The sequence below is a fragment of the Camelus ferus genome, chromosome 12 (assembly GCF_009834535.1).
Source record: "Camelus ferus isolate YT-003-E chromosome 12, BCGSAC_Cfer_1.0, whole genome shotgun sequence".
NCBI lineage: Eukaryota > Metazoa > Chordata > Mammalia > Artiodactyla > Camelidae > Camelus > Camelus ferus.
The window spans coordinates 30677279-30703806 of NC_045707.1; the positions used below are offsets into that span (position 1 = coordinate 30677279).

The 26528-nt window shown below is 33.5% G+C and overlaps 1 protein-coding gene across 1 annotated transcript in view; it reads left to right on the plus strand.

The window, feature by feature from the left end:
* Window positions 1–26528, plus strand: part of ABCD2 (ATP binding cassette subfamily D member 2) — a 60683-nt gene that overhangs the window by 3057 nt on the left and 31098 nt on the right. Inside the window, exons 2-7 of the mRNA XM_006184232.3 lie at window positions 1082–2359; window positions 3897–4077; window positions 13031–13152; window positions 15945–16113; window positions 16860–16954; window positions 20542–20687. Coding sequence (XP_006184294.1) covers window positions 1424–2359; window positions 3897–4077; window positions 13031–13152; window positions 15945–16113; window positions 16860–16954; window positions 20542–20687 — 1649 coding nt within the window. The 5' untranslated portion in view covers window positions 1082–1423. The remainder of the gene's footprint in view (window positions 1–1081; window positions 2360–3896; window positions 4078–13030; window positions 13153–15944; window positions 16114–16859; window positions 16955–20541; window positions 20688–26528) is intronic.

Below are 26528 nucleotides of genomic sequence, written 5' to 3' on the forward strand. Positions count from 1 at the left end.
TGAGGGGAATGGGGGTGGAGAAACGTTTTGTATATTTGAGAATAACTCATCCTTGCCTAAAAACATGCCCTTTACATTTTTTAAAACATGCAAAATTTTGCTTAAGTCCATTAGGGATGTAGAGAATTTTTTTTAAAGCTTTTGATTTTTATCAAATAACCAAAATGGAAATGGGAAGTAGTAGATTATCTCTAAACCTGAAACAAAACAAACAAAACAAAAGCTTGCAAAAGGCAAGGAACTCTCACAAAATAAAGTAAAAGCCTGAAGAAGCTATTACTGCAGTTTAACGCCAGTTTGACTCCCAAATGGTTAACTTTTGATTTTAAAGTCACAGACCTCCAAGTAATGACTATCTAAAAGACACAAGCAGGTATAAGTGAAACACTGCTCTCATTTGTTTAATAGTCACCTTGTAAATAAATCACCAGTGCATCAGATTTCCATTGCTAAAAATAGCATTTATGAGGCTGCAAGATTTTCATTATAAAAACAAGTAAACATTGGAATGGAGGCATAGCAAAGAATTATTTTCAGTTATACGGAAGAGTTCTCTCCTATTTATTTACAAAAAGATACCCTCAATACAACTTGTCTGATAGGTTCTGGAACTTCATGTGAAATCACAGACAGAAGGGGAAAAAATTAAAATACGAGAGGAGGGAGTACTGTAAAATAGATCCAAGAGTTTGATATTTTGTTTTATCCGGGCCCCCCACCCCCCACCCCAACTTGTCACTTTCTTCTCTTTCCCTTTCAGATTCGTTCCGACCCTTTTCATATTTATTTTGTGTTGATCCTCTCGTTCCTCCTCCCTCATCTCCCCAGTTCCTTCTCCCTCATCTCATTTTAAAGCTCTTGGAACTTTCCCTTTCATTTTGCTCTTCCCCTGTGGTATTTACTAAAACCTTAGAAAAGTGACGTATTTTCTGAAACTTCTATGGGTTGCGAGTGACGCTGAGCATGCTCAGTCGCTAGGGCAGGTTTTGTCGCCAGCCCTGATACGACCTCTCCAAAAATAGACATTTAACTCTGAACTGTTTAAGGATGTAATTCGTTTTGCTCTCTCCTCATTTTCAAGGTTCAGAGGAAAGCAGCGAGGATTCCAAGGGTCCCATCGCCCTCACAGCCAATGAGGGGCCTGAGAGGGAGGAGCCTGGGGCTGCTTGGTGCAGCCTGAGCTTCTGAGGGAATCATCCCCAGTAGATGCAGTGGAGACTGAGCTCTCCACGGCTGTCACAGCAAAACAAAATTAAAAAAAAAATAAATACAATACAAAACAAAACAAAACAAAAACAGAAGAGGAGAAACGCTGCAGATTATGAAACGCTGTAGAACTTTCTGAAACACTTGCTGGGGATTCCCGTGAAGCATGTTCTTTTAAAACCGATTCTTTTTGAAGCCGGTTTGGGTAACTGGGAAAATGATACATATGCTAAATGCAGCAGCTGATCGAGTGAAATGGACCAGATCGAGGGCTGCTAAAAGGGCTGTCTGCCTGGTGGCTGCAGCATATGCTCTGAAAACCCTCTATCCCACCATTGGCAAGCGTTTAAAACAGTCTGGCCACAGGAAGAAAAAAGAAGCTTACCCGGCTGCAGAGAACAGAGAAATACTGCATTGCACCGAGGCCACTTGTAAAAAACCTTCGCCTGGAGTGAATGCAGATTTTTTCAAACAGCTGCTAGAACTTCGGAAAATTCTCTTTCCAAAACTTGTGACCACTGAAACAGGATGGCTATGCCTCCACTCGGTAGCTCTAATCTCAAGAACCTTTCTGTCTATCTATGTAGCTGGTCTGGATGGAAAAATCGTGAAAAGCATTGTGGAAAAGAAGCCTCGGACTTTCATCATCAAATTAATCAAGTGGCTTATGATTGCCATCCCTGCCACCTTTGTCAACAGTGCAATAAGGTACCTGGAGGGCAAACTGGCCTTGGCCTTCAGAACTCGCCTAGTAGACCACGCCTATGAAACCTATTTTACAAATCAGACTTATTATAAGGTGATCAATATGGACGGGAGGCTGGCAAACCCCGACCAGTCTCTTACTGAGGATATTATGATGTTCTCTCAGTCCGTGGCTCACTTGTATTCCAACCTAACCAAGCCTATTTTAGATGTAATCCTGACCTCCTATACGCTCATCCAGACTGCTACGTCCAGAGGAGCAAGCCCCACTGGGCCCACCTTATTAGCCGGGCTTGTGGTATATGCCACTGCTAAAGTGTTGAAAGCCTGTTCTCCCAAGTTTGGTAAATTGGTGGCTGAAGAAGCTCATAGAAAAGGCTATTTGCGGTACGTGCACTCCAGAATTATAGCCAATGTTGAAGAAATTGCCTTTTACAGAGGACATAAGGTAAGAAAGAAATTAAGGTGATGGGTGAAATGTGAGACTGTTCAAGCTGCCCCTGCAGTGCTAGATGTCATCTGTTGTACTGCTGATAGACCCTCTTCTTCAGCGTTTTAGATTCTTAGGACATTTCAACCTGTGTTAAAATATATGCTTCATTACCCTTTTTAATCACAAGCTGTTAAAGAATTATACATAAAGTGCAAACTTTTCTAAAGTTTCACAAGAATAAAATGCTCAGCACTCTAAAAAATGCTACTTAGCCTCAGCTACCCAGATATGCTCAGAATTACCTCTGAATGCTTTTCTTAAAAACTTAAATCCTAACTTAGTAGATGGTTCTAGAGCATTGGAAATAATGTATGTTTAGAAACTAGGTAAACATATTTCCATTGAGATGGAAAATTTAGGGTGGTAATCTTTGTTTGTTTTTCAAGAGGAAAATTAAAAAAAAAAAAACATGCTTTTCATATGAAAAGCAAGTTTGACAGTTTTTCATGTCTGGTCCATGATGGAGTTCCTCAGTCCTAAGAAATGCAGGAGAGTTTGTTTTACAAATGGTATTTCCATTAGTCTTAATGCTTAGCACCATATTTTGACACAAAGAAAGACAATAGTAAAATGAGATTTTTGTCTAGCTTTGAAGGAAAAGCTAAGATTAGAGAAGAAATGAGGAAGGAAAACGAGGAATTCCAGAATGTTATCTTTAAATATTAAAGATTTTCAATATTAAGCAGGTCCCTAAAATAGCCTAATTACATAAATTTGCAGTACATTAAAGAATATTAAATATGACAGAATTTTTAAGGGGATGGATCTGAAATCTTAATACAAATGACTTGGCAAATGAAATAATAAGGTATTCTGAAGTTGAAAATGGTGTTTTAATTATCAAGCAGAATATTTAATTTTTGAAACATCGTCTATTATAAAAAAAATGTTATAGTAGTACCAATCTGAAGAAGCAAATTTAAAGCAAATTTAGGACTTTTATTTCCACTTGAAAATTGGCCTCACGTGTTGCATTAATCATATTTATTTGTCATTCTTCTTGAATCATTGAACTCAGTGATGTAAATTATAGCATGTTGTAGCCTTCTTGCATTTAAGACAAAATCTAGTAAATTGAATTAGTTCAAAATTGAGGAGTCTAATTACACATATACATGTCATATGTTTATTTTCAGATATTTTGATGTGGTCAAGAAGGATAAGGTTCTAACACTATTTATATCTCACAGAATATCATTTAATTTTAATATCTTATAAGTTTGAAAACATAATTGTAAATCACATATATTTATATTTAACATTACATTTACTGAATATCAGATGTTTAAAAAATAATGCAGTTGTGATTAAAACTAAATAATGATTAATTCTGACATTAATCTGTATTTATTGGTTGTTACAATTATAGATAATAGTATACTCAGTTAAAACAAAATAATACATAATTATCTTTAAAGAAAGTCCTCAGACATGCATTATTTATTTTTATAGCTCATGCTAGATTAATTCTTATCTCTTTTTCCCTCTATAGGTAGAAATGAAGCAACTCCAAAAAAGTTACAAAGCTTTAGCAGATCAGATGAACCTCATTTTATCCAAACGTTTGTGGTACATCATGTTAGAGCAGTTCTTGATGAAGTATGTTTGGAGCAGCAGTGGACTAATTATGGTGGCTGTGCCTATTATCACTGCAACTGGCTTTGCAGATGGTGGTAATGACATTTATGCTTCATCTCAAATATATGTTTCAGGTTATTTCTCTTGGAGGTGTCACTGCTGGTCTTGTGTGAGTGAATTGTGTAGCCATCATTCTAAAGTCATTAATGGTCAGAAACAGTGGCAGACTTTGCCATATCCAACAACAGGACCAGCAATATGAAAGCAGGAAACAAGTGGCTCAAAAGACCTTTCCAGTTCTGAGATATTTCAGAGACCTCTGATGCAATGTTTTTTTGAAGCTGATCTTGAGCAATTTTAATTATACTGTCTAGTATAGAATGATTCTCTAGTTTACATTTAAACTCAATTAATACCTTCAAAAAGTGTACTTCTATTAGAAGTTCTCCCCATGTTGTAAATTTCAGTTTGGCACACAGCATGCATATAGTCTATAAATATTTTACAACTGTGTCTGCCCTGATCTATGATTTAAAGAGTTGGTTGACTACATTAGGCAGCCAAGAATATTGTTTCATGGAGTGCTTCATGCCATGGAACAAGGTCTCCTCCACTTGTGGGTAATATAGATAATCTCGCATGTAACACGAGTTGGTGGTATGGTGGGGATACAGGTTGTCAAATTCAAGTGTCTAATTCTATCGCTGTCTTCAATGAATTTTACCAACATTTTTCATCCTTTGGATTAGCTAAGAAAGATAAAAGCAAGAAGGACTGTATTAAAATGTTGTGTAATACTTAAGATGGGAGCTCAGGTCTTAATTGGCAGGACAGAGGGGGATTAATTAAAAAAATGCATTTTCTTCTCTTCTTCCAAAATGAAACATTCCCCCTTCACTTTAAAAACCACTTGACTGAAATTGGCCTTTGTGTTGAAGGAGCTAGACAAAAACATGGGCTGTGTGGTGAGGCAGAGCTTTGCTCATCTCTTGGCTTTCCCTCTTTCTACCTGTTTCTGCTTAGTCATGTTAATTAAACTCTCTAAACCTCAGTTTCCTCATCTGAAAAATGAGAACAGAAAGGCTACTTCAGAGCAGTGTTTTGAGGATTTAGCCGAATAATGTTTATAAAATACAGAGCATGCTTTTGATATTCTTGATACATGGTGACAGTTATTACCTAGAAAACAAAAGGCAACAATAAGAAAAATGTAACAGAATTCACACTATTTTACAGTTATTTTTGGTGTAGAATTAAGGATTAGTAGTTACTTGTTTGAAGTCATCCAACAAAAAACAAGTAAAAATTTACTTTAATATTTTAAAACAGTGCTTCAATGCTTTAACCAATTCTTACAAAAGCACTTGTCAAATTTGTATCATTCCTAACCTAAAATTGTTTGTTTTAGTGAATCAGAATTTGTCAACCCCTTGTGATAAGTGCTATACATATACCAAATATACTCTACAACTCAACTGTCTAATAGACAGTGTATTTAGACTACTAGGAAAACTGAATTTTTGTCTATTAATTTTATGTTTTCAAAATTTGTTTTAATCATTAAAAAAGTTTATATTGAAAAGGGTATTGTTAGTAATAGTATTTTAAACTTAATCCTTTCATAATGAAATAAAATAAATTACTTCTTAAGAGAAAAAAAGACACTTAAAATGTATCATCTTAAGATTAGTTTTACTAAGAAATTTGACAAGATTTGTCAGATATTCATAGTGAATATCTATAAATTTATGGATATTTTAAAGATTTTATGTAATATGTATATTAGAGACAACCCCAAAACAAAATTATGGTGTTGTTCTGTTAGTCCTTGGAAGAACTGGTCTTCTTCAAAAACCCTGGAGCATTCAACATAGAACAGAGAAAATGCAGCTATTAATGGTGACAAATTAACCCCACAGAGACCAATAAGAAGTAAACAATGTATGCAATAAATCTAACAACCTTACTACTGTAGGTGATGTAATAAGATATTTAAAAATAAATCCTACAAATCCTGAAAATATATTCAATTAAAGAAACAAGATTAAAATTTTAGATTGAAATTGTAATAATCATGTTGATGCAAGTGAAACTTAAAATACTACTTAAAGCTTCTTTTCAAAAGAAGAATTTTTTAGGGAGGAAAACAGTATAAGATTTTCCTAGAATAAAATGAATTAATATGATAAAATTATGAGAGTGTGCTTCACTATCTTCAGTAATTTCTAAGGTTTCTAAATGTATATATATAATGTTTGTATGTATTTATCTACTAAATGTACTTGACTTACAATGACCCAACACATGAAAATATTCAATTATTTTACTCAGACAAAATAATTACTTTTTTAAAGCAATGATATCTCTGAGGCTTTAGGTCTTGAAATTAAATACTGTATCTTCTAATTTAGTCTTCAATCTTAATTAACACTTATGCCCTGAATTGTCTAATATATTAGAGGTAAATTAAATGCATTATTCTGTGTATTTAATGCAAAAAGATTGGAAAGTGGGCAAATAAGAAAGGAATGGCAAAGAGAAAAGGGAGGGAAAAATAGAATAGGGGAAAGAAAGAGAAGAGAATAAAGGAAGAAGCACACCACTATTCATGTCTTGACCCTGCTCCTTAGCAGTTATCCATCCTTGAGAAAGTTACATAAACTTCATATGCCTCAGTTTTCCTATCTTAACTATGGGGATCATAGTATATTATTATATTATTGGACAAATCATTTAACCTTTTGGTGCTTCAGTTTCTTATTTCCAAAATGGGGCAAATTATAGCAGGGTTGTTACAAGGATTTACGAAGCTCACATGTGTGAAACATAGAACAATGCCTGCATCATAGGAAATGCTCAGTGTATATTTGCTGACATGATTATTGTTGATAAAGGAACAAGGCATTTGAAAGTGATCAGGAAGTCAGAGGTAGAGATGAAGATAGGAGGAAAGCCTACATAATTTTTATTTTGAGAATGAAATAATAGTTCTATAGTAGATTTGTTATACCATCTATCTATAACTTTAAGTAAAATACTATGGTAAGGACAGGATTGCATTTATATTCAAGTTCACATTACAAAACTGCATATGGAATCATGTTATTTCCACATCAGAAGAGGAGCTTACAAGTCATCCAGTCTGGAGCTCCAGATCTGCCTAAAGTCACAAAGATGGTTAGGGGAAGCACTAAGAATAGAAGACATTATGTAATTCCTTGTACATTGCTTTTTTTCCTTCACCATGTTGTCCCCACATTAGCTACGTTGAAATTTATTCTATAAGGGACTTAACTTAATCTGAGACCAAATAATCATGAAACCAAATACTTGAAAAAGAAGCATTGAAATAGTTAATTATATGTCATTTTTATTATTTTTTAAAGGACATTACCTCTTTATTTGCACTGTATTAAGAGAAAGACTGAAATTATGTGAGGAAAACAGTTGCCTGGAAGCTATGATCTCAATTGTTCAATGTTATAGGACACTTTTCTTCCCTTTATATCAAGAGCAGTTTTTTAACAAGGCCAGGGAAAGCTACCTATAGGTCCCTCCTGCTAGACCTTATTGCAGACACCTAAAAAAGCAGGAAGCGGGTGATTAAGCCGCTAGCACTGCTCAGTGTCCACATGTTAGTGACCTGCTAGTGTGAGGTGGCACATCAGAAGGAGCACCTGAGAGATATTACTCTTAGGAATAGAACTAAATTCTACCCATCACCCTAGTAACATGGATGATGATTTTATTCTCAAAATGTACCTCCATCAAAATTATATCCACAGCTCCTGCTGCATTAGTATGTCTCATACTCTAATGCCAAATTATTGAAATAAAATTTTATATTGTGGGTCAATTTGGTTATGATTACTGCCCTGTTGACCAGTTATTATAGCAGTAATTGTCAATACATATCAAAGACATACTTTTAGTTGTAATTAGCTGTGCATGTAAGTAGGTACAGTTTTAAAGTATAACACACATATCCACAAGGCACCAGCATTAGTGTACCAATCAATGACTTGTCACAAAGTTAAAACATATGCATAATCACCACTCAGAAGAACTAGAACCTTACCTTCATCCTGGAAGCCCCATACCCCTTCCCAGTCTTATCCTCATCCTTAGCCCTTCCTCCCATTCCCACGTACTCCTGCCTCTGCCATGCCGCAGCAAAGGTAATTATTTTACTGACCATTCATTAGTATTTGCTGGTCTTTAAATCTTACATAAATAGTACATACAGCCATTCTAGTTGCTCTACCTCTTTGTCAGTGTTTGATGTCAGCCTTTTTCATTTAGGCATTTTTAATTTTAGGCATACTATGAGTATGTAGTAATATTTCATGTGTTTTTTTTATCACGTTATAGTCAGTTTACAATATTGTGTCAATTTCTGGTGTACAGCACAGTTCTTCAGTCATACATGAATACACAAATATTCATTTTCATATTCTTTTTCACTGTAAGCCACTACAAGATATTGTATATATTTCCCTGTGCTATTCAGTATAAACTTATTTATCTATTTTATATATACCAGTCAATGTCTGCAAATCTTGGTCTCCCAGTTTATCCCTTCCCACCCCTCTCCCGCCTGGCAACCACAAGTCTGTATTCTATGTCATGAGTCTGTTTCTGTTTTATATATAAGCTTATTTGTCTTTTTTTTTAAGATTCCACATATGAGTGATATCATATGGTATTTTTCTCTTTCTGGCTTACTTCACTTAGAATGACATTCTCCAGGGACATCCATGTTGCTGTAAATGGCATTATTTTATCATTTTTATGGCTGAGTAGTATTCCATTATATAAATACACCACAACTTCTTTATCTAGTCATCTGTTGAGGGACATTTAGGTTGTTTCCATGTCTTGGCTATTGTAAATAGTACTGCTGTGAACATTGGGGTGCATGTATCCTTTTGAATTAGGGTTCCCTCTGGATATATGCTCAAGAGTGGGATTGCTGGGTCATATGGTAAGTCTATTTTTAGTCTTTTGAGGAATCTCCATACTGTTTTCCACAAAAACTGCATTCCTACCAGCAGTACAGGAGGGGTTCCCTTTTCTCCACACCCTCTCCAGCATTTATCATTTGTGGACTTTTGAATAATGGCCATTCTGACTGGTGTGAGGTGATACCTCATTGTAGTTTTGATTTGCATTTCTCTGATAATTAGTGATATTGAGCATTTTTTCATGTGCCTATTGGTCATTCATACGTCTTCATTGGAGAATTGCTTGTTTAGGTCTTCTGCCCATTTTTGGATTGGTCTTTTTGCTTTTTTCTTGCTAAGTTGTATGAGCTGTATATATACATGCTGGAAATCAAGCCCTTGTCAGTTTCATCTTTTGCAAATATTTTCTCCCATTCCATAGGTTGTCATTTTGTTTTGTTTCATGTGGTCTTATTGTGCATTTCTCTGATTACTAACAAAATTAATCACTTTTCATTCATTTATTGGCCATTTGGATAACTTTTTAATGAAGTGCTGATAAGTTTTTTGCTTATTTTTAAATTGGCTTATCTGTTTTTTTCTTATTGACTTGTAAAAGCTGTTATATATTCTGCAATGAGTCTTTTGTCAGACATACACACAATCTCAAATATATTTTCTCACTGATTCTTCCTTTTTCAGTCTCTTAACAGTGTCTAGGAGAAGTTAATAATTTTAATATAGTTGAATTTATGAATCAATTTCTTTGCAGTTAATGGTTTTATGTCCTGTTTAGGAAATATTTGCCTAACCCAAGGTCATGAAGATATTCTCCAATTTTATCTTTTAGAAGTTTAATGGTTTTTCATTTCACATTGATATCACCAATCTAATTAGAATTGATATTTATAAGGTATGAGGTAAGGAAGGCCATAAGTTTTGCCAGGATTTGTCAAGGTGACAAAGGTAAAATGTAAATCAGAAGAAATAAACTCAGACTATAAAACCAAAGGAAAAATAGTACTAAAGAATAGCCTAATTTTTTTTTAATTTTTAAGAAATTAGACAATATTCTTGGAGCAGTTTTAGGTTTACAGAAAAATTGATCAGAAAGTACAGAGTTCCTAAATATCCTCTACCACCCCCCACAGTTTCTCCTATTATTTACATCTTATATCAGTGTGGTACATTTGTTACAACTAATAAACCAATATTTATACATTGTTAACTGAAGTCCGTAGTTTACATTAGGATTCACTTTTTGCATTGTACAGTTCTATGGGCCTTGAGAAACGTATAATGACATAACCTTAGTTTTAAAATCCTTTCTCATTTTTTAGTAAAATAGCAACAGATGTGACCGTGTTTCACTATATACTTATTATTAGAAGAACTGAAAAATAGTAAAATGAGCAGATATAATATTAACTATTAAATCCTTAAATGAGGAACTTTTGACAAAATATTTAAAATATTTGGTGAGGAAAACGAAATATATTGACCTGGGATACAAAGCAGGTGAGTGCTTTAGGTCGTGAATTTATATCTCTGACGCTAAGGAATCTGATCTTGTCATCGAGGTTGTGCAGTTGGCTGTTGTGTGCATGACAAAATGCTATGGCACTGACTTCAGAGTACTAGCCAAAGGACAACCAGTACAGTAAAAGTCAAGTGAAATCTGTCCAGATCTATTTGTAATTTTGTTCCTAAAAGCATTAGGAAAACCCAGTAGGTATTCATCTGCCAAAGCAACATAGGAAGTACCCTGTCATATCAAACATCAGCCCATCTGTGCTAGTGTTTTTTCTTCTTCATAGAGGCTGTCAATGGAAGCTATTATTCAAACTCCTTTTAACCCAAATTCATAAAATCCCATAATTATTTTAGATCATCAGCCAGATTCTCTGAGACAAAACTATTCTCAGCACTTTAACTGATCCAGCAATCACTGCTTTGGTAGCTTGCTGAGAGTACTTTGGAACTTTTTTGTGGCTGTCTAAAATTTTGTCACACATTTAAATGTGTTTAAGAATATCTCCATTCTGTTCCCAGCCTATTTATCCAGTCACGTTTTTCTGTCCTCACTTATCCCAACACCCAAAGCCTTTCTTTTTTTGTTCTTCAAAGAAACTAACTAACTTCAAGGGAACTAAATATAGTTCTCTAGAGCAGTGATTAACTGTCGAGCTAGGAGGGACCATGTTGGACTGTGAAAAACGTCCGCATGAACTCACGGTAATTCTGATACCCAAGTAAAATCAGTGCTTGACCCCAACCCATACTGTAACTTGACCAGGTTATTAATCATTCAATTGGCATTGCTTGGAATTTTCCTTCTCTGTGCCATTGCTTCTGCTGTACTTGTGATCCTTAAAAACTGTATGTGGTCTTCAAGGCCTTACTCACAATGTACTCCTCAATGAAGCATTTCCTCTTGCAGCAAGAAATGATTTTTGCCTCCTTCAAACACGTCACATTAAGTATCATCATGGACTGTCTGAATTGCCATTTTGGGAACTTTTCTCTCTCCTACCAGGCTGTCAGCTCCCTAAGGAAAGAATCTAAAAATCACATTTAATCCTTCTATGTTCTGTGGCATCTTACCAAATTTCTTACAAACCTTGCTGTTCAGTAAATACATGCTGAGTGAATTTTACCTTATATTTTACATGGATCCCTTTCCAACTCAGCTGAGCTGTCTGTGAGCAAATAAAGGCAAAAGTATCTGATAATTATAGCAGGGCACAAGTTAGATATTTGCATTGTCATGGATAAAGGTTAAAAAAAAACCTTTACACTGAGATAAATTGGAGAGAAATAAATGTCAAAGTGAGTCTATGGCTATTTATATTATTCTAATTCTTCATTAATTTACAGTTTTCAATTCAGAACTTTGGTGAAAATCCATGGAAAGACCGGATAGAGAATCAGATTGATGGAAGATTAAAGTAATGACCTGGAGAGAATAATTGTGAAGAATAAGACTAAACTGAGTAGACATACAACAGTAACAGTAACGGAGGAAATAATAACAGCTAACGTTGAAGAGCATTTATTCTAACCCATGGATTAGGATAACACTTTATTTATATTTCACCTTTAAACCTCACAACAACCCTTTGAGGTAGAATTATTTGTGATAGTACTATTATTTCCCTCATTTACATGTGAGAAAGTAAACATGTAGAACATAATGGACTTGTTCTACTAACCTGACTACTTGCCAATAAGGATTAGAGGCTGAACTCAAACCTTGTCTGACTCCTGACTCTTAACCATGATTCTACATTAACAGTAATTTAGGGTAATTACCTATCTATCTATCTATCTATATATCTATCTATCTATCCATCCACCCAGCCAGCCAGCCAGCCAGCCAGCCATGCATCCATTTAATACACATTAGGAGGTATTACATTCTAGACACTCTGCTGAGTACTAGGAATAAAAACTAAAATACAGTCTTGACCCTTAAGGAACTTATAGTCCACTGGAAAAGCCAGACAAGGATTTCCAGGGAAACTTGTACTAAAGAGTTAACTCTTGAAGAAAGCACTCTGCAAGAAAGAAACTATATTAAAGTCAGAAGAAATCATACATGCAAACACTGGAGGATAAACAAAGTATTGTGGGGTTGGGGTGTTGCTGAACTAGAAGGTGAACGTGTTTGAAACAGGTAGACAGAGTTCGATTATGAAGATCAGCTACTTTGCATTTCTGTTAAAGAAATCACACTAGAAATATTTGCTTTGATTTCAGCTCGTAGTATTCTACTGACTGAATCAGCGGTATTTTATTTCCCAACTGTAACAAAGGCAGAGAATTAAAATGCTAAGAGTTGAAAAATGCTGAGTGAAAGTACTCTTTAATTCCTATAGATTTAAATGTTCTAATTCTCCTCCTAGAAAAAAATAGTAAAACAAAAGGAAGAATTAAATAAGTCTGGTACAAATACTGTATTTTTAATAATTCATTAATTTCCTAGGAAGTTGCTGATATTAATGGAAAATTTACATACGGCTGCTGTAGCCAGAATTTCATTTGTATAAAATAAAAGGTTTAGTTACTTGAAAAAAAACTCAACAGTTTTGTAATTTGCTTTTAGATCTAGAGGATGGTCAAAAACAAGCTATGGTTAGTGAACGGACTGAAGCCTTTACCACTGCTCGAAATTTATTAGCCTCTGGAGCTGACGCTATTGAGAGGATTATGTCTTCATACAAAGAGGTACCGCATTTCTTGTTATCAATTTGATTAAAATAGGATATATGAAAATCAAGCAAAATGTGAATTACCACATATGCTTATTATTTTGGAAACATCTTTTCTCTACTAAAAACTGCTAAGAGTATAATCAAGATAAGAGGACAACACCCAAGTGTATTGCTGCTAATCACCTTTAATTTTGAAGCTCTCAACTGTTAACTTCTGCTTTTCTCTCTACAGTATGAAATCTTTGTTATTATATTTTGCAAAAAGGCCCTTCGGTGTGGAAGTAAATTCTTGCTCCAGTATTTACAAATTATGTGAACTTGATCAAGTTTCCTAACTGATGTCTGTTTCCTCATCTAAAATACAGGGATAATGATAGTGTTGACTTTGTAGAGTTGTTGTGAGTTAATACATGTAGAATATTTAAAATAATACATAGTAATAACTCAATAAATGTTAGCCAAAATAATACTACTTATATCCCTTACAAACTTTCACTCATCCTTTGTGACAAATCAAGTCTTGTAAAACCCTTTGGTGATTCCACCTTCTTCCTGACTTTCCTGCAGAAACTGGGTCTTCTTCCTCTGTGTTCATAGTACGTCTGGTACTTTACCATATTGTAATTGTCTATCTCCTCCATGAGACTTGAGTGGAAAGCAGGGACTATCTTACTGATCTTTATATTCCTAATATCTATTGTAATGCTTAGAATAGTGTATGTGGTCAGTAAATATTTGCTGAAAGAATGGTAATAAGACATACAGGTATCATAGAGTTAAGATTAAAAGTGCCTTTATTCAGTTCAGATATTAAATAATATTACCATGGCTTTTGTATCAATATAAATTGCCAGAGCATCATTTTAAATTTAGCCGCTTGTTAAATTAGATTTGAATAAATTATTATAAAATAGTTACCAAGTTTGTGATTTGCTGACAGAACTTTTCAATCTCATTCAACAACTGATTGAATTGGGCTTAAAAAAAAAAAAAAGTAAAACCAGTTGTTTAGGGCTACATTAAAACAACTCAATTAAAAATTTTTTTTTTTCAAATAGTAATTTTGATAATCTGGAGACACAGTTTGGGGGATAGACTTTTTGATCTCATAAATTATTATTAAAATTAAATGACAAATAAAAATTTTATCCATCTTGCATTAAAATATTTTGCTATCTAAGCCAGAGAGAATATCAATTCATTTCTCTAGATTGTCTCCAACACAAAAATGATTGCATTTTGTGTTATTTTGCCTGTGTCTGCATTGAATCATAGACATTTCACTTCTGAAGAATTTTATTACTGCTGTGAACTGTGCATAGAAGCATCATGCGTTCTCCACTAGCTCCAGAGAGAGTGGGATTTCAAGAGGAGAGTACCAGGGCAGCCCCTGTCTCATATCCCAAAGTAATTTGTCCACAGTCACATTGCTAGTTTTTTTCAGACACTCTTTGCCCATTCCACTCTGCAACCTGGGCTATTAACTCAATGTCTCCTGCCTTTCTTTAACTGACCTCTGCATTTAGTTTTGGATCATTTTTTGGTACAAATCTATTTACCCAGGTTTCTTTTGGATCCATAATTTGTTAATCCTTGGTTCTGTTTTCCTCTACCTGGGAACACAAGAGATTCTTCTAGATAACATTTTAGAAATTGCCCTATATAGTAGCTATAACATTAATATGTAGAAATGAAATACTAATCTAATTACAGACCTCTCACACAGTAGAGACATGTGGTAGAATGTTTTTAACAATAATACCTGCTCATTTACTGCTTAAGTTTTGCACACGTAGAAATCTTACACAAACGTCGGTGTTGCGTTATTCCACAGTTTATTGTTTAAGAGACATTTATTGGTGACATGTCTTGCTTATTGATACCGATTTCCTAGTAGACATTTCTGAAAGGGAATGGTTTTAGTGCTTTTCTTTCTCTAAGAAAGATGGTCTTGACAGGTCATGTGTCACCTGCCACAGTACTCTGATAACAAGATGTTCTTTTACTAGAAAAGCAGCAGGAGAGTCAACCTAAATTGGACAGCTGGTAGAGCAGGAGCAAGACACCACTCTACTGAGCCTTAAGAACCAAAGCAGAGATTAATCTCCATCTTACAATGTCACCTAGGAAAAAAAGTCATATTTAATTGTTTTTCTTTGGGCATATAAATCATGTTTGGCTTGAAAAGAAGTGGAATTGTGTGGGATATGGACTGAAAAGAATTTAAAACTTTTCACTGAGCTCTCTCCCAATATTGGTATCCTCCAGCAGGGGTACTTTCTCTGGCCAACCTTAGGGATTTTGACAATCAGTTTGACTCAGGAGCAGCATTTCATAATAAGAAAAAAATATATTCTTCTTCTATTTAAAATCTATTTTAAATTGAAAAAAGATACCAAAATAAAAGATCATTATTTCATTGAATGAACTTAAGCTTTTCACAAAACTTCTAATTTCTGGGAATGAAATTTGTCTTGTAAACAGGGGCCAAATCAGAAATTTAACTGAAAGGTCTTTAGCTCTCACTAATTTTTGAAATCTTTGCATTACATTTTGAACCCTGACTTGAACAAATCATTTTTATATGTTATATAATTCCAGTCAAACTTAAACTGATGCCTTCCTGTTCTACTTTTTGGTACACTTTTTAGTGTTAACCTGGTTTTACTCATCAGACATACTATCTATTTTTCATGTATAATAAAATAGGATCATTAGCATTAAATCAAGAAGCTTATATGATTGCATGTTTGTTTAAATGTCTGTCTTGGATGTATTATCTCCATCTCCCTGTGTTGGTTTTAGATCACTGAATTAGCAGGCTATACTGCTCGAGTGTATAATATGTTTTGGGTCTTTGATGAAGTAAAAAGAGGCATTTTTAAGAGAACCGGTGTCATGCAAGAGTCTGAAAACCATAGCAAGAGCGGAGCTAACATAGAATTGCCCCTCAGTGAGACACTGGAAATCAAAGGTATTAAACTCAAATGTTTTCATATTTTTCTTTTTTTTCATATTTTTCCTATATTTAAGTGTTTATCAGCAGAACCAAAGTTTTTTAGAAGATAGCTTTGGACAATTATAAGGAACCAACATTTAGTTATTTAAACAGTTATTCTTAAAATTAGTGCTGCATTTTGAAGAGTAGTGACTAACATTACCATAAAAACTATTATGCTACTTTTATTTACGACAAAACTTCTAGAATTATTTTTAGAAACTGCACATATGGCAAAAATGCATGTTTGCTTTTAAAATCCAAATTAACAGAATTAAAGCTAATGTCAATATTGTTCTTCATTATTCTGTCATTTGGTTTGGTTATCATAGTTTTAAAAATTGTATTATTCCATGTCTTAATTTCCCTTTGCAACATTGTGGTTTTTTTCTGTAGGAAAGGTTAATTTAGAGAAATAAGTAGTTATAGAGTGTGGCTGGGTTATACCAGATAGAGTTTAGCTTTGCTCTCATTATGATGTTGACATACTATTGTCAATATTTCTGAAAAAGGTTTTCCAAACAGATGTGTCAAAATGTGCAAATTTACATTAGACTTTGCTGTAGATACGGGTATCTATATTTACATTTGTGTCTTTGGTTTGTTACTGTGACTTATCTTTATAGTGAATTTATCTGTTATGCTGTATTTATACTTGAACTTACTTAATTAACAATAACACATGATAGCTTTCGAAACTTAAACTGTTCCTTAACTTATAGGAAAAGTTATTGATGTGGATCATGGAATTATTTGTGAAAATGTTCCCATAATTACACCAACGGGAGAAGTGGTGGCTTCCAGGCTAAACTTCAAAGTAAGATGATATTCAAGAATCTTCTGATTGTTGTCAACACACTAATACAAAACAACTCAGAATTCATGTACCTTATGTTAAATACTTGGAGGATCATATGGAAAGGAGGGGAAATCAAGAAAGGTATGCATAGTGGCTCAGTTACAGAAGCAGTTACTTCCTCAGAAGGCAGGGAGAAAGAGACATTTGATTTCTACTGCTTTATTTCCAGGTTGAAAATCAAAATTACAGTACCCTGAGAGCCCATACAAGGTAACTTTTGGGAACAATAGGAGACTTCCCAGAAATTAATATCTGAAAATAAATTTTCATTTTTTCCTTATAAGAATTACTCAAAAATATAAGCCTGTGTCATTACATATTTACTAAAATATGAGAGTAGAGGTCATCAGCAAATTTACTTCCATTAATTCACCTTCTCTAAGTTTAATTTATATTTTCAATCACATCTTCTGTTAGGAAAAAATAATCAGAAGATTCATGAATTAGAATTTAGTTTTTAATTCTGTTGAGAATCATAGTTATTTGTTACTTAATATTCTGTCTTGATTACAAAAACTAAGATGTAAAAATAGCTAATAAATCTGAGGCTCTGATTTAAAGCATTGTAAAATTCAAACAAACATTTTGGAATTCAAGTACAAAATAATTTGCTGATAAGCATAGTGAAGTTATCTGTGCTTAGTTCAAACAATGACATAATTGGACTTGGTAACAGAACTACAAATATGACAATACATGTGCATTTAATGATTTTAATATGGACTTTAGGTTTAATTATTAAAGATGTATTTACAAATGCATAAGGCTGCTGGAGAGGAAGAGAGGTACTGAATGGGGGAAATTCTGTGTTAATAAATGTAAGAGAAATTGTGTTTTGACTACAGTTTGTTTGGGCTTTATTTTTCCATTTATAGACCTAAAGATTACCAATTAGGTGCTAAAGATGCAGCATAATCTTAAGTAGGTTCAAAGTAAAACCTTTGTAGAGGCCTACATGGGATAAACTATTTACTAATACTTCAGCAATTTATAATTTACAACTTTTTGTATCGTGGTTTTCCATCAGGTTAGGTTTCATAACATCAATTCTTACTGCTTCATTTATTAAATAGAAGAAGAGTCTTGAATTCTGCTCCCTACTAACTACATTATTGTGAGCACATCACACTCTTTCTGTGAAAAAATTCAGAGCTCAGTTTATTTTTATAAAAAATGAATTTTAAAATATTTAATCTAGTGAAAGTATCATAAATTTTGATGTTATACAAAGATATATGTTAATATAGTGTACTCTTATGACAATTGTTTATTTCTGAGTTAGATAGGAAGTTTTATTTAAAGTCTCAGATCCCTAAATATAATAGAAAGATCCCTAAAATATAATAGAAACTTTTGTTTTCTCTGTGTGGATTGACAGATAAACAGGTTTCTACAGGAAAATATTCAGTTTCTTATGTTGGCCTTTCAGAACTGAAAAACCATTTGGAGAAAAAAATTCAGTAAATACGGGAATTCTTTTGCCTCACACTCACTGTTTACTAAGTATCAGCAAACTAATGCTAAAAAAAAGAATATGAATGTAGAAAAGTCCTTTTTATGACTCAAAATGTGTTAAGTTTCTGAGGATTCCTAATAGAGAATGACCCTATTAAAATATTGTGTTTATATACCTTTTGCTGTGGCACGTCTTAAAACAATGATTTGACAAGTATTTATGCCTCTACAAAATTAAACTTTCTTAATCCTCTCTCTACTGAAAGAAAATAAAAATTACAAAATTAATTCTTTCTGGTCTTCCCAGAATTTTTTTGAACTTTAGTCTATCAAAATAGCGTTTCGTTTGGCCATATAAGTAGGGAGAGAAAATATCTATGGTCAGATTTTATAGACTCAAGTCTTCCTCCTGTCTTATGTCCCTGTGGTAGCTGTCTTCCTTGCCTGGAATGCTCTTCCCTCACATCTCACTGGTTCCTTTTTTGTCACCCAGGCTTGACTGAAAAGTTACCTCCTCAAAGAGGACTCTCTTGATCACCAGATCAAAAGAAGCCCCACCTCCAACCTCACAACGCCACCACCTTTCCCTAAGACAATCTTTCTTTCTTGCTATCATGCTGGCATTTATCACTAGTGAGTTTTTTGTTCATGTGTTTATTAGCATCTTTCTCTTTGGAAAGCTCCATGAGAACAGGGACTTTGCCTTGGGCAGCACTGTATGCCCTGTGCCTAGAAGAATGTCAGGAACATACAGATATTCAATCAATGTTTGCTGAGGAAATGTCTAATTATTTAGACAGAATATGAATCTGAACCATTTTATGTTTATTCCATACATTCTTAGCTCCTTTATCTAATCTTCATATCAACTCTCTTTTTTCCTTCCCTTCTTCCTCCTTTCCTCTCCCCACCACCTTCTTTCAACAAAAAGATTTTAGCTTATATGAAGCAAATAAGTAATGGATATAAATGGAACTAGTTCCTTATACTGACATTTTACAAGTAATAGAATGCTCCTTCATCTTTGAGTTTTCAACACGATGTATTCTACCTCACTGACACTCAGATATTTGTATCTAGACTACACAAAGCTACTTCTACAGACGTACTGTAGATTTCTGTCTGTCAGACTTTCATACTATATTCATTTTAAAATCACTGATTATAAAATATCATTTGTTCTTAGAAGGAGACCAAATTCTTTAATGGTATTCCTTTTCCTTGATTTTCACAGTGCTTTTTAAATACCATATACTGACAACTTCCTAATCCTATTGGGTAGAATGAGAACTCATAAAATTTAACTGTTTGAATTTAAATGATAAATAAGATAGAGGATTCTAAAGAGAAGCATCCAATCAACAATGAATAGATAAATTTTTTATTGTCATATGTGTATATATATAAATATATACATGTATATACATATTTGTTTTAATTCATTCCTAGTCACAAGACTAAATTATAGTCCTCTTGCTTGTCTCTGTCTTGTGGTAAATGTATTTTCTCCGTCTGTGAATAAATCAGAATAAGTATCATTTTATCTTTCTGATTATGGGCTTTTGTGATTTCTGTAACATTTCAGACTACTGAATTAAACAACCCAACTGGCTCTTAGAGTAACTGCTTTGTAGATAGTAACTTCAACCTACAAATATAACAAAGGTGTATTTTAATTCAAATAAATGTAATCAAAAATTAATATAAATAAAGTAAATTTAATCTATTTTAATTTGAATTTAAGGTTTTGCAGTTTCCTATCTCCATGTGATAGGAAACTCCATGTGCTTATGTTCCTACATATGTGTGTAGTATCTGATAAGACCTCAATTAAAATTTTGGAAAGTCAGTGCTCATTCCAAGAAGATCCATTTTCTTTGGAATGGGGTTATTTCATGATGCTTTTAGCTTCAGAGCATGGTCCAAAGCCAAATTTGATGTTCTCAATCCTAATATATTTTACTTTGATCCATTGCCCATCCTAGGTTACCATGTGTTTGAAAATTTTTTAAAAAAATAAATCACTTTTAATGCTGCCAAATAAAATCATTTTTGAATATTGTAATTTGTAATTTTATTTGTTACTTTAGGTAGAAGAAGGAATGCATCTTTTGATAACTGGGCCCAATGGCTGTGGGAAAAGTTCTCTCTTCAGAATTTTAAGTGGCCTGTGGCCTGTGTATGAAGGAGTCCTATATAAACCACCTCCACAACATATGTTCTATATTCCACAAAGGTAGGTAAATTTTTTTTCTATCACAAGAAACAATTTCCTTTTGCTTTTGAATTATCTTGATTCCTTAAGCTCTTCTGTAGGCAATCTTTAAGAATGTTTTCACAGAGAAAAACTATTAAGAAATAAAAATTCAGTTATCATAAAAGTTTTATTACTGCTTTAATTATAATAGTTTCCAGGACAACACCACTTCTTCTCATTTTCACATCTATCTAGTTGTAATGAACACTCAAAGACTACAGATGTTAGTCTCAAGGAATAGCAGGCTCATCCAAAGAATAATTACGTTGCCTTAGATGTCAAATCATCTTGTCTCACTCACAAAAAATAGTACTTGGATAGTATAGTAATCTCTCCATCAAGCCATATACATTTATATGTTCTAAAATTGTTCACTTATGTTTTAGAAGCCTCTTTAAAGTAGTCTTTATTACAGTTATTCTACATAATTAGTGATTTGAAACTACCTTAATTAAAAATAGTTTAAAAATGAGTGTAAAAGCAAGCCTAGAAATATTTAAAAGGAACATTGTTTCTTCTGAAGTTTTTAGTTATCTTCCCTTATGACAATTTACAAATGTCTAAACAGAAAATTAGACATGAAAAATTTGGAATATTTATTGTGGGTGAGAGTAAATGAATTTAAAGAAGAGACACACCTCATGCTCATTTGACCCAGTGATTTTTCCATTTGTCATCACCCTGAGTTAGGTTGACATCACAAAAGTCCTCCTACTGTGCTAGAGGATGGTTGTGTGGAAACTAATAGAGCACCTAGGCTGAAGTACCTAGAGCAAATACAAAAGTTCCATCAGATATGGTGCTGTCACATCCCTCTCGCTCCTTTTCCTTTGTCAGAAAGTGCTTGTGCTATCCTGCCCACTGGTCTGATTTGTAGATCATATGTTGTAGTTAGGCAGATGAGGCTTGTGGGGCTTTTTCTGTAAGACCTACAGTGGTGGTAGGAAGCTACCTGAAGTGTAGAAGGATGAAGATTATGGCTTAAGCCAGAAGTGATAAAAAGAGACAAAGAAGGTCATTATAAAATGAAAATTGGATCAATTCATCAAGAAAATATAATAATTGTATACACATTCAACATCAGAGCACCTAAATATATTAAGCAAATACTAACAAATCTGAAGAGAGATAGATAATAATACATTAATAATTGGGGACTTCAATGCCTCACTTTTAACAATGGATAGATCATCCCAGCAGAAAGCCAACAAGGCAATACTAGATTTGAACCATATTTAGACCAAATGAACTTAGTAGACATATGTAGACATTCCATCCAACAACAGCAGAATACACTTCTCAATCATGGATGGAACATTTTCTAGGAATATCATATGATAGGGCACAAAAATAAGTCTTAGCAAAATTAAGAAGACTGAAATCATACCAAGTATTTTTCCCATTATAACACTATGAAACTGGAAATCAATAAAAGGAGGAAAGCTGAAAAATTTACAAATATATGGAAATTAAACAACACACTCCAGAGCAACCAGTGGATCAAAGAAAAAATCAAAAAAGAAATTTAAAAAATACTGAAAGAAATGAAAATGGAAACACAGTATCTATGAAATGTGCAGTAGCAATTCTAAGAGGGGCATTTATAGCAATAAATGCCTATATTGAGAAAAAAAGAAGTCTCAAATGAACCTAACTTCACACCTCAAAGAACTAGAAAAAGAAGAACAAATGAAGCTGAAAGTTAGCAGAAGGAAGAAAATAACAAGAAGAACAGAAATAAATGAAATAGATACCAGAAAAACAATAGAAAAATCAATAAAACTAAGAACTGGTTGTTCATAAAGATAATATTGACAAACGTTTAGCTAGACTAAGGGGCGGGGGAGAAAAAATTAAATCAGAAAGACAAGAGGAAGCATTACAACTGACACCACGGAAATACATAGGATCATGAGACTACTATGAGCAATTATGTGCCAACAAACTAGAAACCTAGAAGAAATGGATAAATGCTTAGAAATATACAATTTACCAAGATTGATTCATGAAGAAGTAAAAAATAACATTAACAAGTAAGGCAATTGAATCATTAATCAAAAACCTCCCCCAAAGGAAAAGCCCAGGATCAGTTGGTTTTACTAGTGAATTCTAACAAGCATTTAAAGAAGAATTAATAACAAACTTCTAAAACTTTTCAAAAAATTAAAGAGGAAGTAACACTCCCAAACTCAATTTATGAGGCCAGCATTACCCTGATGCCAAAGCCAGTCAAGGGACACTACAAGATAAGACAACCACAGACCAATATGCCTGATGAAGATAGATGCAAAACTTCTGAACAAAATACTAGTAAACTAGTAAAATACTCTTAACAACTCACTAAAAAAACCTACCATGGTCAAGCTGGATTTATTCTTGGGATACAATGATGTTTCAATATATGCAAATCAGTAAGTATCAAACATCACATGAATAAAATGAAAAATAAATGTCATATGATCATATCAGTAGACGTGAAAAAAGCATTTGACAAAACTTAACATCCTTTCACAATAAAAACTCTTAGTAAACTGAGTATAGAAGGAACATACTTCAACATAACAAAGGCCACATATGACAGACTCAGAGTTATATCACATTCAATAGTGAAAGGCTGAAAGCTTTCCCTCTAAGATCAGAAACAAGACAAGGGTGCCCACTTTGATCATTCTTATTCAAAATAGTACTGGAAGTCTGAGACAGACCAATCAGGCAATATAAAGAAATAAGAGGCATCCAATCCAGAAGGGAAGAAGTAAAATTGTCTTTGCATATGATACGATCTTACATATAGAAAATCCTAAAGATGCTACCAAAAACATTTAGAACAAATCAATAAATTCAGTAAAGTTGTAGAATACCAAATCAAAATACAGAAATCAGTGTGTTTCTATACACTTCAGTGAACTATCTGAAAAAAAAAATTCAATTTACAATAGCATCAAAAACAATGAAGTACTTAAGAAATTGTAACCAAGGAAGTGAAAGATCAGTACACTGAAAAGTACTAGACTTTGATGAAAGAAACTAAAGAAGATGTAAACAAATGGAAGGATATCTTATGTCCAGGGATTGAAATCAATGTTATTTAAAATGTCCATACTACATAAAGCCATCTATAGAGTCAATGCAATTCCTATAAAAATTCCAATGCCATTTTTCACAGAAATAGAAAAAACAATCCTAAAATATGTGTGGAAGCACAAAAGACCCTGAAGAGCCAAAGCATTCATGAGAAGAAAGAACAAGGCTAGAGAAATCACATTTCCTGTTTTCAAACTTTTACCAACCTATCGTCATCAAAATAGTGTGGTATGAGAATAAAAATAGACATAGACCAATGGAACAGAATGGAGGACCTAGAAATAAATGCCTGTATTTAGTCAATTAATATTTGCCAAGGGAATCAAGACTATTCAAAGATAGTCTCTTCAATAAATGGTATTGGAAAAATTGGATAACCACATGCAGAACAATGAAATTGGACTTCTCCTAACTTACACCACTCACAAAAATGAACTAGAAATGGATTAAAGACCTAAATGTAAGGCCAAAACCATAAAACTCTTACAAGAAAACTTGGGGGAAACTCCTTGACATTGGTCTGAATTAGTTCGGGGAATCTAACACACAGTATTGTGATTTTAGTTCATAATGGAAATAGTTGAGAGTAGAATTCGAATGTTCTCACAAAAAAACACAATAATTATGTCAGGGCATAGAGGGGTCAGGTAATACTGCGATGATGATTATTTTGCTGCATATTCAAGTGTCTCGAATCAACATGTTTATAACTTAAACTTACACAATGCTATATGTCAATTTTATCTCAGTAAAGCTGGAAAAATATCACTGAACAGTATACTTAAAAACAGATAAGTAAATTTCATTTTACATGTATTTTACCACAATTATTTAAAGTGGGAAAAAATTGCTTAAATTCCAGTCTTTTCCCTCAGAGAGACCTAACCATGTTACTTTGCAACAAACATAAATCACTGGGAAACTTTTTCTTAGTTATTAAATTTACTGTTGCCTAAGCAAAAGTCAACTTGCAACTTATTTAAGGAGAAAAATGAAAATGAAAAGTCTATTTTTTAAGGCTAAAAATGTTTTTTAATAATTTATGTTAAAAGTCATTTTATCTTCATTGTATAGCTTCTAGGAACATGAAAATTTGTATTTGTTAAAAATCTCATAAGACCAGTATCTTGCCCAAAATTGTAGAATTTATTTAAATATATGTAAACTAAGAGAACCTAAATGTGCTGCTGCTGATGTTTTTCAAGAAAATTTGAAAATAATCTTATGAGTCTTTTTGATTTTAAAGAAATCTGCTACAATCAATTTGAAAATATTTGTCAGATAATCTTAAATTTTTCTTCTTAGGATATTCTCATTAATGAATATTGTCTGATATTTCATTGCATCAATGTATAGCAATAGAATATGGTTAAGTACTAGTTTGGAATAAAAAAACTGTAAATTAAATATAGAATTGAGTCTTAGGTACCTGCAGAATAAACTTCATAAATCACAAACAGACCTTTATAATAATACCTCTGTTTTCCTTTTCTGTGATTGAAATACTTCTTGGTAGAGGATAGATCTCTTTATGCAATGATCAAATGTAGGTTGTTATTTTCATGGGGAAAATAGAGTGTTTTGTTAAAGTGGATTTCTAATAATGTCGTGTAATGTACAGAAGGAAAAAGTGAACTTCTGAGGGAAAAAAATGTTCTGATTAAGTATATTGGGACTACTTAACTTTTTTAACCAAATCTTCAGAGAATTTGAAAAGCTGCTATGGCTCAGTTTGCAAGTTGAGAAACCTGATTTCCTAGGAAATTATGAAATCACCTCAATGTTTTCCCAGTTAATGTCTTCTGGTACTTTAGCAATGTTAATAGTGAGAACCAGAGGAAAGGGAATCTAGGCCTTAGTTCAAGAATACAAATAAAAAGTTGTGAGGATAAATTAGTTTCAAAGCAGTTTTCTCTCATTCCATTTTCATTAATGATTGGATATAATTACCGGAACATTTGATAAGTTTTCTCAAGGAACATTTCATCTAAAAATAGATTTAGCCACTCTAAATCTATGGGATGGTATATGGTAAAACACTTATTTTGCTCAGATAGTGCTTAGGAAAATACTTTGGCAATTTTAGGCTGTTTGAGACTAAATTTCCTGATCAATGTGGCTGTACTCTTTAAACTGATCATTGTAATTCATTGTTCTCTCCTGTATTAGCCATCTGACCCTCAGGAAAATTCTTACACTTGAATTCAGGTCCTGAATTTCTTTTGTCAGTTCTCGATGCAGTTTCTCTGTCTTCCCAAACACCTAAAGGTAGATATATGATCTCCTGCTCTTACTTTCACCCATTCTCTAATTTATGGCTCATTAGTCATATAGTAATTCCCTAGTACATCTCTATCTCCAGCCATTAAAGTCTCAGAAGCCCAGCCTTTAATTCATTTGTTTAGTTCACCTGCTAACAAAATATTATTGTATGCTAACACTCACCAGAATGGGAAATTGAAACATTTGGTGGAGGTTGGGGAGACAGAGTAAGGGAGAGGAAAGGAGGGAGAGAAGAAGGAAAGAGGGAAGGAAGGGATAGAGAGAGGGTGGAAGGAAGGGCAGGAAGAAAAACAAGATAATAAATGTTTACTGACAACAGGTAGCAAAATCTTAGGTTCCTTTGTGCTACATTTTTTTTTTAATCCTCCAGGGTATAGTTTGTATACATCACATAATTCTCCTGAGCAACAGTCTCCAGTTTGGCAGCAACCCACCATGTAATTCTGTTCCCAA